This window comes from Chrysemys picta, chromosome 8, assembly GCF_011386835.1.
Source record: "Chrysemys picta bellii isolate R12L10 chromosome 8, ASM1138683v2, whole genome shotgun sequence".
Lineage (NCBI taxonomy): Eukaryota > Metazoa > Chordata > Testudines > Emydidae > Chrysemys > Chrysemys picta.
Window position 1 is genome coordinate 46253578 of NC_088798.1, and position 13059 is coordinate 46266636.

A 13059-nucleotide genomic window follows, 5' to 3' on the forward strand; every position below is an offset into this window, starting at 1 on the left:
GGTGAACACTGCAGACTCCATACCACGGCAAGCATGGAGCCCGCTGAGGTCAAGACAGCAGTCATGAATATTGTAAACACCTCGCGCGTTCTCGTGGAGTTTATGCTCAGCCAGGACCAGAAAAACGAGGAGAGGAGGCAGCGGCGGCGGCAGCGCAGCGACAAGCATGATGAGGACATGGACACGGACACGGACACAGAATTCAGTGAAACCACAGGCCCCGGTACTTTGGAGATCATGTTGTTAATGGGGCAGATTCTATCCATGGAACGCCGATTCTGGGCAAGGGAAACAAGCACAGACTGGTGGGACCGCATAGTGTTGCAGGTCTGGGACGATTCCCAGTGGCTGCGGAACTTTCGCATGCGTAAGGGCACTTTCATGGAACTTTGTGACTTGCTGTCCCCTGCCCTGAAACGCCAGAATACCAAGATGAGAGCAGCCCTCACAGTTGAGAAGCGCGTGGCAATAGCCCTGTGGAAGCTTGCAACGCCAGACAGCTACCGGTCAGTCGGGAATCAATTTGGAGTGGGCAAATCTACTGTGGGGGCTGCTGTGATGCAAGTAGCCAAAGCAATCACTCAGGTGCTGCTACGAAAGTTAGTGACTCTGGGAAATGTGCAGGCTATAGTGGATGGTTTTGCTGCAATGGGATTCCCTAACTGTGGTGGGGCAATAGACGGAACCCATATCCCTATCTTGGCACCGGAGCACCAAGCCACCGAGTACATAAACCGCAAGGGGTACTTTTCAATGGTGCTGCAAGCACTTGTGGATCACAAGGGACGTTTCACCAACATCAACGCGGGCTGGGTGGGAAGGGTTCATGACGCTCGCGTCTTCAGGAACACTACTCTGTTTAAAGGGCTGCAGCAAGGGACTTACTTTCCAGACCAGAAAATAACCGTTGGGGATGTTGAAATGCCCATAGTTATTCTTGGGGACCCAGCCTACCCCTTAATGCCATGGCTTATGAAGCCATACACAGGCAGCCTGGACAGGAGTCAGGAGCTGTTTAACTACAGGCTAAGCAAGTGCAGAATGGTGGTAGAATGTGCATTTGGCCGTTTAAAAGGTCGCTGGCGTTCATTATTGACTCGCTCTGACCTCAGCCAAAGAAATCTCCCCATTGTTATTTCTGCTTGCTGTGTGCTCCACAATCTCTGTGAAAGTAAGGGGGAGACCTTTATGGCGGGGTGGGAGGCTGAGGCAAATCGCCTGGCTGCTGATTACGCGCAGCCAGACACCAGGGCGATTAGAAGATCACACCATGAAGCGCTGTGCATCAGAGAAGCTTTGAAAACCAGTTTCATGGCTGGCCAGGCTACCGTGTGAAATATCTGTTTGTTTCTCCTTCATGAAAACCCTCCCCCTTTACTGACTGATTTTCTGTAAGGAACCCGCCCTGCCCCTTCCCCCAGCTTTCTTTCAAACCAAATAAAGTCACTATCATTTAAAAATCATTTATTCTTTATTACTAGATTAGAAAAAGAGGGAGGGAACCCGGGTGGTATTTGGGAGGAGGATTGCTGGGAAGGAAAAAGCCACAAAGAAAGGGTTAAAAAAATGACAGCCTTTTGCTTGGGCTGTCTACTGGGGTGGAATGGGAAGGTGTACGGAGCCTCCCCCCCCCCCCCCGCATTCTTACACGTCTGGGTGAGGAGGATACGGAACATGGGGAGGGGGGAGGGTGGAACAGGGGCTGAAGCGGCAGTCTGTTTTCCAGCAGCCGTTCCTGAACCTCCACCAGACGCCGGAGCAGCCCCAGCGTTGCATCCTTCATCCTCTGGTCTTCCTGCCGCCATCTCTCATCTCGATCGTCTCTCCTCTCCTCACGTTGGTCCCTCCTGTCCTCACGTTCACTGACTTCTTTCCTATACTTTGAAACTGTTTCCTTCCACTCATTCAGATGAGCTCTGTCACTCCTGCTGGATTGCATAATTTCCGAAAACATCTCGTCTCGCGTCTTCTTCTTACGACGCCTTATCTGTGATAACCTTCGGGATGGAGGAGGGAGGCTTGAGGAATTTGCAGCTGCTGTAGGGAGGGGAAAAAAGAGAGAATTGTTTTAAAAGCTACATTTTGCAGAACAATGCTTATACTCTTTCACGGTGACCAACACTGTTCACATTACATAGCACATGTGATTTCTGTGCAAGGTCGCATTTTGCCTCTTAATGCTGAGTGCCTGTGGCTTTGCTGCTAGAGATCACAGGTCTGGGCAACAGAATTCAGCTTGCATGCGGCCATGGTAAGCTTCTGCTTCCTCCTTTCCCACATACCAAGCATAGCTTGTAGAGTGCTGCAGAAGCCTGGCCAATCTCAGCCAGTTGGGGGGGGGGGGGGCAGTGTGGTGGGGCTTGTCTGGGCCCCTTCAGGCAAGTAGAGTGCTGCGGTTTTTCTGTTAACATTCAGCAGCACCAGAAAACAAACTAACCCCCCCCCCCCTCTCGCCATGAATTCTCTGGGATGATCGCTGTACCCCTCCCCCCCACCGCGTGGCTGGTATCAGGGAAGATCCCTGCAGGCACCAAACTAACCCTCCCCCCCCCGCCGCTGCCGACCCCCCCCCCCTCTCGCCATGAATTCTCTGGGATGATCACGGTACTCCTCCCCCCACCGCGTGGCTGGTATCAGGGAAGATCCCTGCAGGCACCAAACTACCCCCCCCCCCGGCCGCCCCCCCCCCCCCCCCTCGCCATGAATTCTCTGGGATGATCACGGTACCCTCCCCCCACCGCGTGGCTGGTAACAGGGAAGATCCCTGCTACCAAACGCGAAAAACTCAGGGCCAATTTCCCATCTGCGCTTGGCTAACTGCAGGGAAGGATTTATTTTCCGCCACAGGCAAACAGCCCAGTAGGAACGGCCACCTCTGTCCCCTTAATTAAGTTCCCAGCAAACACCGGGACCATACGCTGCCAGGCTTTGTCAGGCAATGATACCAGATTACTTGCTGCAAGCATGGCGTGGTCAAGTGTCCTACCATGGAGGAGGGAATAAAGATGCACTGCCCAGAAACCTTCTGGCAAGGCTTTCGGAGTACCTCCAGGAGAGCTTCATTGAGATGTCCCTGGAGGATTTCCGCTCCATCCCCAGACACGTTAACAGACTTTTCCAGTAGCTACAGACTTTTCCAGTAGCTGAACTGACCGCGAATGCAAAGTCAGGCAAAGTAATCATTAAAAACCGTTTGCTTTTAAAACAAGTTTTATATTTTAAAAGGTAAACTCACCTGAGGTCCCTTCCATGGGGTCAGAGTCTTGGGTACTGGCTTGGGAGGGTACTTCAGTCGGGGTGATAAAAAGATCCTGGCTGTTGGGGAGAAGGGAGTGCTGTGTGCTCTCTGCAAGCTCATCCTCCTCCTCCTCCTCCTCCACCCCATCGGCAGAATCCTCAGGCGTCGAGACTATCCCCGACCCAGAATCCACGAACAAAGGTGGGGTAGTGGTGGCAGCCCCCCCTAGAATTGCATGCAGCTCGGCGTAGTAGCGGCATGCCCGCGGCTCTGACCCGGAGCGACCGTTTGCCTCCTTTGTTTTCTGATAGGCTTGTCTGAGCTCCTTGACTTTCACGCGGCACTGCTCAGAGTCCCTATTGTGGCCTCTCTCCATCATGCCCTTGGAGATTTTTTCAAAAGTTTTTGCATTTCGTCTTTTAGAACGAAGTTCTGCAAGCACTGAATCCTCTCCCCATACAGCGATCAGATCCAGTACCTCCCTCACGGTCCATGCTGGTGCTCTTTTTCGATTATCAGCCTGCATGGTTACCTGTGCTGATGAGGTATCTGTGGTCACCTGTGCTCTCCACTGATCCTCTAATTCCAGGGCCCTCTCCTGTTAACTGCCACAAGATTCAGTTCCCACAAACCCTACATCATCTTCAAGATAAGCAGCAACAGAGGGTCCTGTGGCACCTAAGCAGCAGCATTTCTCCATTTCCTCAATGCCTCATTGAAATCAACACCTAAACAAAGCAATTAACTAGAAGACTGATACTGACAGGAGGATAAAAGCAAGGAAGTTTACTGGGGAAGGAGGATGACAAACTTAAAGTTATCTGAAACATTAACTATCCTAATGGCATATTTACTGTTGCTTAGTTTTGGATCACACATTAAGCATTTTTTGCTATTAACAAATAGTGTTTAAAAGAAGTTGATATTTTCCAGTTGATATTAGTTTTAAGCACAAAGAAATCTTGATTAGCAAAGTTAAATGCTTTGTGGGGACATTCCCTGTTTTCCAATATACATCAGGTTTTTTTAAACTTAATCTTGAGTTTGTTTTTACTTTGACCCACTTCTAGAAATGGCAAGTTATTTATATGGCTGCTGACTGGTGTTTGAGAGGATAGCAGGGAAACTGCTAAAAACTGAACTGCTGTCCTTTAAATGCACACACTTTGCAAGACATAGCTGGATGGTAGATAACTGGATCTTACAGCTAGCAGTAGAGATGTTTGTAAATGAAACATCTGTCTTCAGAAAGGCTTTATACAGTTCATAGTGTATATCAAAGAAAAGCATTTGGACAAAGCTTTTAAGGGTTGGATTTGAAGTTTACAAGGTATTTTAATAATGTCTATAAATGCTCTCAGAATATATGGTAAATATTCAGTCCTGGATTACAGCAAATAGCTACTACCAGAAAAAAGGAGTGAGATTCTGAAGGTCATCCTATATATATAAAAATATAACCATCACCCCCAGCCTATATTAATGCAGCTAAGGAGATACTGGATACAAAACTCACAATTCCTTAATGCAGCCCAGATATAAACGGCCCTGGAATGGATATTTTTACTATGCAGAACCCACCACGTCTCAGTCTGGTTTTGTGTTTACTTTAGTCTTCTAGTAAAATATAGAACGGAAAGTTTAGATTTGTCATCATGTTCCATATGTGAGGCACTTTCTGTAAAAGTGTTCTGCCTGCATATACAGACATCTAAGCACTGCATCCAGCAAAAACTTTAGACCCATTTAAAAATATATATATATATTTTTGTGAATAGCTATGTGAAACAGAAGTAAGTTCCATGGTAATGAGCACAGTCATTTGAATTCATAAGACACTTGCATTACTGTGAGTGACATACAGAAAGTTTAACCTGCAGTATTACTTCCTGGTCAGAGGCTTATCTTCTATGCTTTTGCATTTAACCCAAGTGTGTGAGGACTCATTTTAAAGTTTAATTGCCAGTTTCTCAGGTTTCCTCTATCTGTCTAGCTTGATGTGTGGTGCAGTTGTTTTCCATCATTCTATTTCTTTGTTTCATTTTCAAACATGATGGTCTGGTCTACTTAGGAAGTAACAGAGTTTAATCATCTACAGCAGTGATGTTCAGACTGAGGCTCATGAGTGGCTCTTTAATGTGTCATTTGTGGCTCTTTGCAGCACATGATATTAAAACACTGATTGGTTGTTAGTGAAAGGATCCTGATTTTAACTATGTTATTAACCAACTGTAGTTGGTCATTTTGCTTTGAGTCTATATATAAATAGTAAATGAAACAATGAATTTATACTACTCTGGCTCTTTTGGGTAATGCTGATCACGAATTTGGCTCCTGAACCACTATGGTCTGAGTATCACTGATCTACAGATTCTGTAACAAAAGAAAAATCTCAATCTTAAAGAAGAATGATCATAGACAAGTTGCATCTTCAGGACATAATTCTGGTCCCTTTTTTAACATAGTGAGCATGCTCTGCTGTCATGAAAAGGGGGTCATACTAGTCATACCACAGATTTGTTCATGAAAATATTTGTGAATCCTGAAGTTTACAACTTACCATGACTAGTTATCCTTCTGAAAATTCACACCTTTGTTATTCTTTTATTTACTCAACTGGTCAGTCAGTCAGGGACCAGCAACAATGCCACATGACGACAATGACAAATCATGCACCATGAATAGTTGAAGGGAATATTTCATTGACAAACCATACAATGATATGTGTTCGTATAAGATAGTCAGTCAATGCTTTGAATAATAAATACATTTGTAGAAACCAGGATTAATTGGCAAACAAGTCACAAAGTAAAAGAAGGGCTAAGTTTGCAAAGTAATTTATTCCACGATGAATAATTCAACCAACTCTGACCGGCTGTATTTTGCTATTCAAAGTATTCCTTACCACAACCATTAGTTCCACCATTCCTTTTTGTTTTTTGGGGGGGGGAGGGGGAGGGGAAGGAGGTGACTGATTTCCCAAAGTAATTTGAATGTACAAAAGACAATCCAATTTATCTCCCCAATCACATGTAACTTGTACCACTGATTTCCCAGGGTGACACCATCCTGAAGGCTATACACAGTGCTTATTTGTTCAATATTTCAGGAACTTCTCTGACAACCTCCCAGACTTTGCCTGCGGCACCTTCTACATTCCTCTTCAGAGCCATGGAGGAATTCTCCTCAGAATGGTGACAGTTACTTAGGAGGATGATTATGACATATATGGCCTTCAGGGTTATATCACTCTGTGGATGTCACTGATAGTTCTGTAAGCTCCTACTGCAAACAGTTCCAAAAAGATATTTTCCTCCATCAGTACTTTAAGCTCAATGGGCAGATTTCATCCCTAGTGAAAATTCACCAGGGATGCATCTTGCCCAATGGCTTTGAAAGTTAAAAAGCTTTCATATTCTAACTGCTCACTCGCAAACTGTTCTTGGCTTTGTTCTTTTGGAAACTTCTGCATCTGTTCTCTAGGGAATCATCTTAGCTTCTAAAATCTTACATGTATATTGGAAAAAATACAACACACTCCAGTATAAAAGTTCTCCAGCACTGTCACAACTATGCAAAGTTTATTCAAACTCTTAACACTGATGAGACATAATATTAGCTATGTTTAAGATAATTTTTAAGGTAGCGGAGCCCTTAATCAAATCAACCTTCCACCTCTTTTGTTCCTGCTTATTCTGTTCAAAGAAAAGAATATAAAACAAAAAACAACTGGGGGAGGGGGAACACTCATCTCCCGGCCCCTGCAACTCCCCTTTTCTATATGTCTCACATAAAAATATTGCGTTACTAAGAGTATTTAAAAAAAAAAGTTGAATTTGTTCTCCTTCCCCACTTATTGAAGGTAAAGAAGTGTTTCTCATTTCTTCCTCTATAGGCACTCTAACAACTCCTCCCCCTGCCTAAGGTTAAAACTCTAGTATATTTCTCACTTACTTCCTCACTAAGGTGCTTCATTCTGTGTCCACTGAAATATGATGCCACTCCCACTGATTCATACAACCTCATCCTTTCCAACCCAAACCTTCATCTCATCTCACTTCTCTATCACCATCAGTCTAAGATTAAACCTCAACGGATTTAAGTGATCTAAACAGGAAGCTGGTCTCACTCTTAATTATTGCAGAGTGGCTGCTCTGTTGTAATTCTCAAGTCACCTTCCTTTCCTACTGCTGTTGTCACATCATCCAACCACTACATCAATATCATTGTCCCCTCCCCCATCCCTTGTATGAAGCTCATTCTTGTCAGTGGAGCACAAGGAGGACTGCCTACAGCAAGGTGGGGGGGGGGCGGCGGCACGCAGGGGAACTCCCCGCCCCAGCTCACCCCTGCCCTGAGCACGCCTAAACTGATTGGCACCGCAAGCCTGGGAGGTGGGAGAAGTGAAGCAGCCACGGTGTGCTCGGGGAGGAGGTGGGGCAGGGGTGAGCTGGGGCGGGGGGCGCACGCTCCTCAGGGTGGAGGGATGGGTGCAAGGTGGAAGTTTCACCTAGGGTGGAAAAATTCATCCTGCCCTGGATTTAAGGTGTGTTTTCCTAAATAGTAAGGCTACTGTAGTGACTCGTGACAGGTAAGTTGGAGAAAAATCAAATTCAATTTTCCCTTTCCCCTCCTTCTCAGGGAAGGGAAATGAAAAGAGTAGTTCCATCAGATTATACAAGTAGGTGGGAAACACCATAAAAGTAGTTGTTGGGAGTGGCATGAGGGGTGTAGGAAGAGAATCTTGCAATTACACGCAGTCACTATTGTGCTGAGGTAGTAAGCCAGGTTGGGGTTTGGTTTCTGCCAACATGGGTCTGCACTGTAAGACCCACATGAAGAACGTGCTTGGCCTGAAAACACTATTTTGTTTTGAATGTTATACTAGCTGAGTTATTTCACCAGTTTACAGGAATGTAAGTGGGGAATCTATATTACAGCAAAATTTTAAATCAATTAAATAAGACATCAATGAATTGAAGTTGATTATAGTGGGGACCCAAGCAATAATATTAATTCAGTCAAGAATAATTCTATGAAGTCATCAAATCCAGGACAGTTTTACACTGAAAAATAAAACCAATGGCAATGTAATAATTTCTGCTTTAAAATCAGCAATCATCTTTCCAAAACAAATAGTGCTCCAATTCTCAGGGTATGTGGAGGGGGCAGGGGGAATACAAATTCAGAATGAAGAATTCTAATGATCTGAGGAAGATACATAGGGTTGAGAGTCACTTAATTTTATATATGCAGTGGTGTTGTGGTTATGTTGATGCAGGATATTAGAAAGATGAGGTAGGGGAGGTAATATCTTATATTGGACCAACTTCTGTAGAGAGGAAAACTTTGGAGCTTATGCAGCGGTTGTCGTCAGGTCCAGACCAACAACACTGCATGCAGGACATCGCTTAGGCATTTAACCCCAGGAGACGGTTTGTGGCTAAGAATCTTGAGCACCTAAGTTCCTTGCTCCTTGGCTCAGCTTTCCTATTTTCTACTTTAGATGGCTCCGTTCAATGTGTTGCCTTTGTGAATCCCATTTCTAGGTGCCTAACTCTTGCTATGCATAGTTTAGGGAGCCTAGGTGCCTACATTTGAACTGAGGATTCCATTGAATGACAACCCTACAGTTACTCACTGCAAACCTGAGCCTAAATCCTTTTATGGAACTAGCCCTAAGAGAAAAGAGAAATTACTTTGATTCTCTGGTTCTTTGTCTTAACTGATTGACCATACAGACAATGTATCTTCCTCTCCTGGGCCTATCACAGATCCTGATGAGAGAATGATGATGTTTCAGAAAACAGGCCTAAACTGCCAATGGTTTTTGTTTTTATCAGCGCTAGTGATACTATGTGTGAACTTGTCCACTGCATTCCAGTTTCTCCAAAGCTTTTAGAAGGTTAATGAACTAGCATCTTATGTATCAATTTTAAACTATGAACTTCCAGAAGTTACTGGGAAGAAGTCAGATGCCTATGTCTCAGAGTATAGGTTCCCCCCCACACACTTTAAAAGAAATAAGAGCTAGTTTCTTAATAATCATTTTCAAATATTTAGAACTTAAAGAGTGAACAGGGAAATTTCTAAAAGTTTTCACTATTCCCTCACACACACACTGAGCAAGTAATGAGATTTTTCCCCCCAAGTTTTGTATTTAAACATTTTTAAAAGGAAACATTTTAAGCTTTTTTCAATCTCCTCCCCCCCCCCCACTATAATTGTCAGTAACAAATATTCCAAAGTAAAATATATAAAGTAGTTTATATGTGGCTATGTAGTAACCAGATGAGTTCCATCAGTATGACAGAACACATGTTTTTCTTTGTAGGGGTTTGTATGCACAGGGCACATATGATTCAGCTCCTTGATAAAAATATGCTACTGTTAAAGGCAAACAATATATACAGTGGCAATTCTTATATTGCATCCATCTGATAGGTTTAGTTTATTACCATTTCTTTCTTAATACCCAAGTTAGAAGAAAGATGGGGAAAAAAAAAGTCTCTTATTTGATTCATTTCAACCCCTCCACTGAAGTGAAGAATATTTTCAGGACTCTTTCTGTTGAAGTTGTTAGTATCTGTTTTTGCTATTGTTGACTAAATATAGCAACAAAAAAATATAATGGCAAAACTCAAACTGACTTCAGTGGGCACCTGCCCAATCAACAACTGTTCTGCCTGAAAAACAAAACAAACAAAAAAAAGACAGTGTGGTAAAGTAGATTTGGTTATTTATCATACCCCATTAGTGTAACAGCCTTCCTGGAAAAGGCACAGTTAAATATTTTGCTCCTGTTCAGTGTCTAAATTTTGCTTGTATGTTAACTTTTATAATTCACATACAGGAATCTAATTCAGGATTATTCTCTCATAATTAACTGTTCAGCACAGTCCATGTTTACTATATGTAACAGACTTTATTTATTGAAAGGCTGCTTTGGCTCTGACAGGCTTTTGTTACCATTTCCACTTAGATTAATTCAATAAATTATCACACATTTACTTTCCTTGGATCATTTCCTTAACTACTCTGCTATTTCCCTTAAGACCATTTTCATACAGATATTTGCCAGTGCTGCTCACTCCATGTTTTTTTGGGCACAACTGGAGTGTTCTCACAACTAATTGAAATAATTGCAGAGAAATGATGTATAAGCTGTGCTGAGGGACATACACACTTTCCACTGTGCTACTGTAGTAATGGTTAAAAACTGTATTTTTCCAATCCTTGTTATATAAGCATATACAATATACTTTATACAATCTAATGCAAGCACCATAGAAACATTTGTTCTGGAATTTTGCAAAACACCTAGAATTAACAAAATGTAAAAGCCCTACAAAATAAAATAAAAAAATCTGCATTTAGAGAAGACTTTACAAGGAATACATGGGTAAATTGGGTTAGTGGGCACAAATCCTGGAGTAGTTGCTGCATACATCAGAACATAAAAATGGCCATAGTGGGTCAGACCAAAGGTCTAGCTAGCTCAGTATCCTCTTTCCACAGTGGCCAATGCCAAGTGCTCCAGAGGGAATGAACAGAACAGGGAATCATGAAGTGATCCATTCCCAGCTTCTAGCAAACAAGGCTAGGAACACCATACCTGCCCATCCTGGCTAATAGCCATTGATGGACTTATTGTCCATGAATTTAATCTAGTTCTTTTTTGAACCATGTTATAATCTTGGCCTTAAAATCATCTTCTGGCAAGGAGTTCCACAGGTTGACTGTGCGTGGTGTGAAAAAAAAAAAAAAAACACTTCCTTTTGTTTGTTTTAAACCTGCTGTCTATTAATTTAATTTTGTGACCCTTAGTTCTTCTGTTATGAGAAGGAGTAAATAACACTTCCTTATTTACTTTCTCCACATAAGTCACGATTTTATAGACCTCTATCATATCCCCATAGTCATCTTTTTTCCCAAGCTGAAAAGTCCCAGTTTTTGTAATCTGTCTTCAAATGGAAGCCATTCCACACCCCTAATAATTTTGTTGCCCTTTTCTGAATCTCTTCCAATTCCAATATATTTTTTGAGATGGGGGACCGCATCTACACACAGTATTCAAGATGTGGGCATAAAATGGAATTATATAGAGGCAATATATTTTCTGTCTTATTATGTATCCCTTTCTTAATGATTCCCAACATTCTGTTCACTTTTTTGACTGCTGCTGAGTGGATATTTTCAGAGAACTATCCGCAATGACACCAGGGTCTCTTTGTGAGTGGTAACAGCTAATTTAGACCCCATCATTATATATATATATATATATATATATAGTTGGGATTATGTTTTCCAGTGTGAATTACTTTGCAGTTATCAACATGGAATTTCATCTGCCATTTTGTTTCCCAGTCACCCAGTTTTGAGAGATCCTTTTGTAGCTCTTTGCAGTCTGCCTGCGACTTAACTCTCAAGTAGTTTTGCATCATCTGCAAATTTTGCCACCTTGCTATTTACCCCCTTTTTGCAGATAGTTTATGAATATGTTGAATAGGACTGGGCCCAGGACAGACCCCTGGGTGACACAACTATTTACCTCTCTCCATTCTGAGAATGGACCATTTATTCCTACCTTTGGTTTCCTATCTTTTAAACCAGTTACCAGTCCTTGAGAGGACCTGCCCTCTTATCCCAGCTTACTGTGCTTAAGAGCCTTTGGTGAGGGACCTTGTCAAAGGCTGTCTGAAAATATAAATACACTATATCCCTGTTGTCCACATGCTTGTTGACCCCCTCAAAGAATTCTAGTAGATTGGTGAGGCATGCTTTCCCTTTACAAAAACCATGTTGATCTTCCCCAACAAATCATGTTAATCTAATTGTCTGACAATTTTGTTCTTTCCTTTAGTTTCAACCAGTTTCCCTGGTACTGAAGTCAGACTTACTGGCCTGTAATTGCTGGGATTACCTCTGGAACCCTTTTTAAAAATTGGCATCACAGGAGCTATCATTCAGTCAACAGATACAGAAGCCAATTTAAAAGATAGGATACAAACTAGAGTTAGTAGTTCTGCAATTTCAGAGTTTAGTTCCTTCCGAACTCTTGGGTAAATATCATCTGGTTGTGATGACTTATTACTGTTTAGGTTATCAATTTCTTCCAAAACCTCCTCTAATGACACCTCAATCTGGGACAGTTCCTCACATTTATCACCTAAAAGGAATGACTCCTGTTTGGGAATCTCCCTCACATCTTCAGCTATGAAGACTGATGCAAAGAATTCATTTAGTTTCTCTGCAATGGCCTTATCCTTAATTGCTCCTTTAGCATCTCAATCGTCTAGTGATCCCACTGTTTTTTTTTGTTTTTTTTTTTTAAAGTAGGCTTCCTGCTTCTGATGTACTTAAAAATAATTGCATTACTTTTTGAGTCTTTGGCTAGCTGTTCTTCAAATTCTTTTTTTGGGACTTCCTAATTATATTTTTACATTTCATTTGCCAGTGTTTATGCTCCTTTCTATTTTCCTCACTAGGATTTAACTTCTATTTTTTAAAAGGTTGCCTTTTTACCTGTCACTGCTTCTCTCACATTTGTTTAGCCACAATGGCTCTTCTTTGGTTCTTACTTTTTTTTTTTTAATTTGGGGTATACATTTAAGTTGAGCCTCAAGTTCTAATCAGTTCTAAAACTTCTAAAGCTGCATACACTCTGGACATTTAGGGCTGGCATTTTCAAGTAGGCCTAGAGGAATTAGGTCTCCAAATGTAATGGCTTTCAGTAAGAGGTCGGTGCCTAACTCCCTTGAAAACCAACAAACCAGCACTTTAGAGCTAAGAAATAGAACAGGGAGAAATCTCTGGTACAT

General features: G+C 42.4%; 1 protein-coding gene and 1 long non-coding RNA gene across 2 annotated transcripts in view; both read right to left on the reverse strand.

Annotated features, from left to right (window-relative positions):
• Positions 1 to 13059, reverse strand: part of LOC135973050 (uncharacterized) — a 75524-nt gene that overhangs the window by 41354 nt on the left and 21111 nt on the right. The window lies entirely within an intron of this gene.
• Positions 1371 to 3798, reverse strand: LOC135973049 (uncharacterized). Its single transcript, XM_065554433.1, has 2 exons — positions 3236 to 3798; positions 1371 to 2037 (listed from the first exon to the last, which is right to left on the reverse strand). The coding sequence occupies exons 1-2, from the start codon at positions 3762 to 3764 to the stop codon at positions 1559 to 1561; spliced, it is 1008 nt and encodes a 335-aa protein (XP_065410505.1). The 5' UTR covers positions 3765 to 3798; the 3' UTR covers positions 1371 to 1558.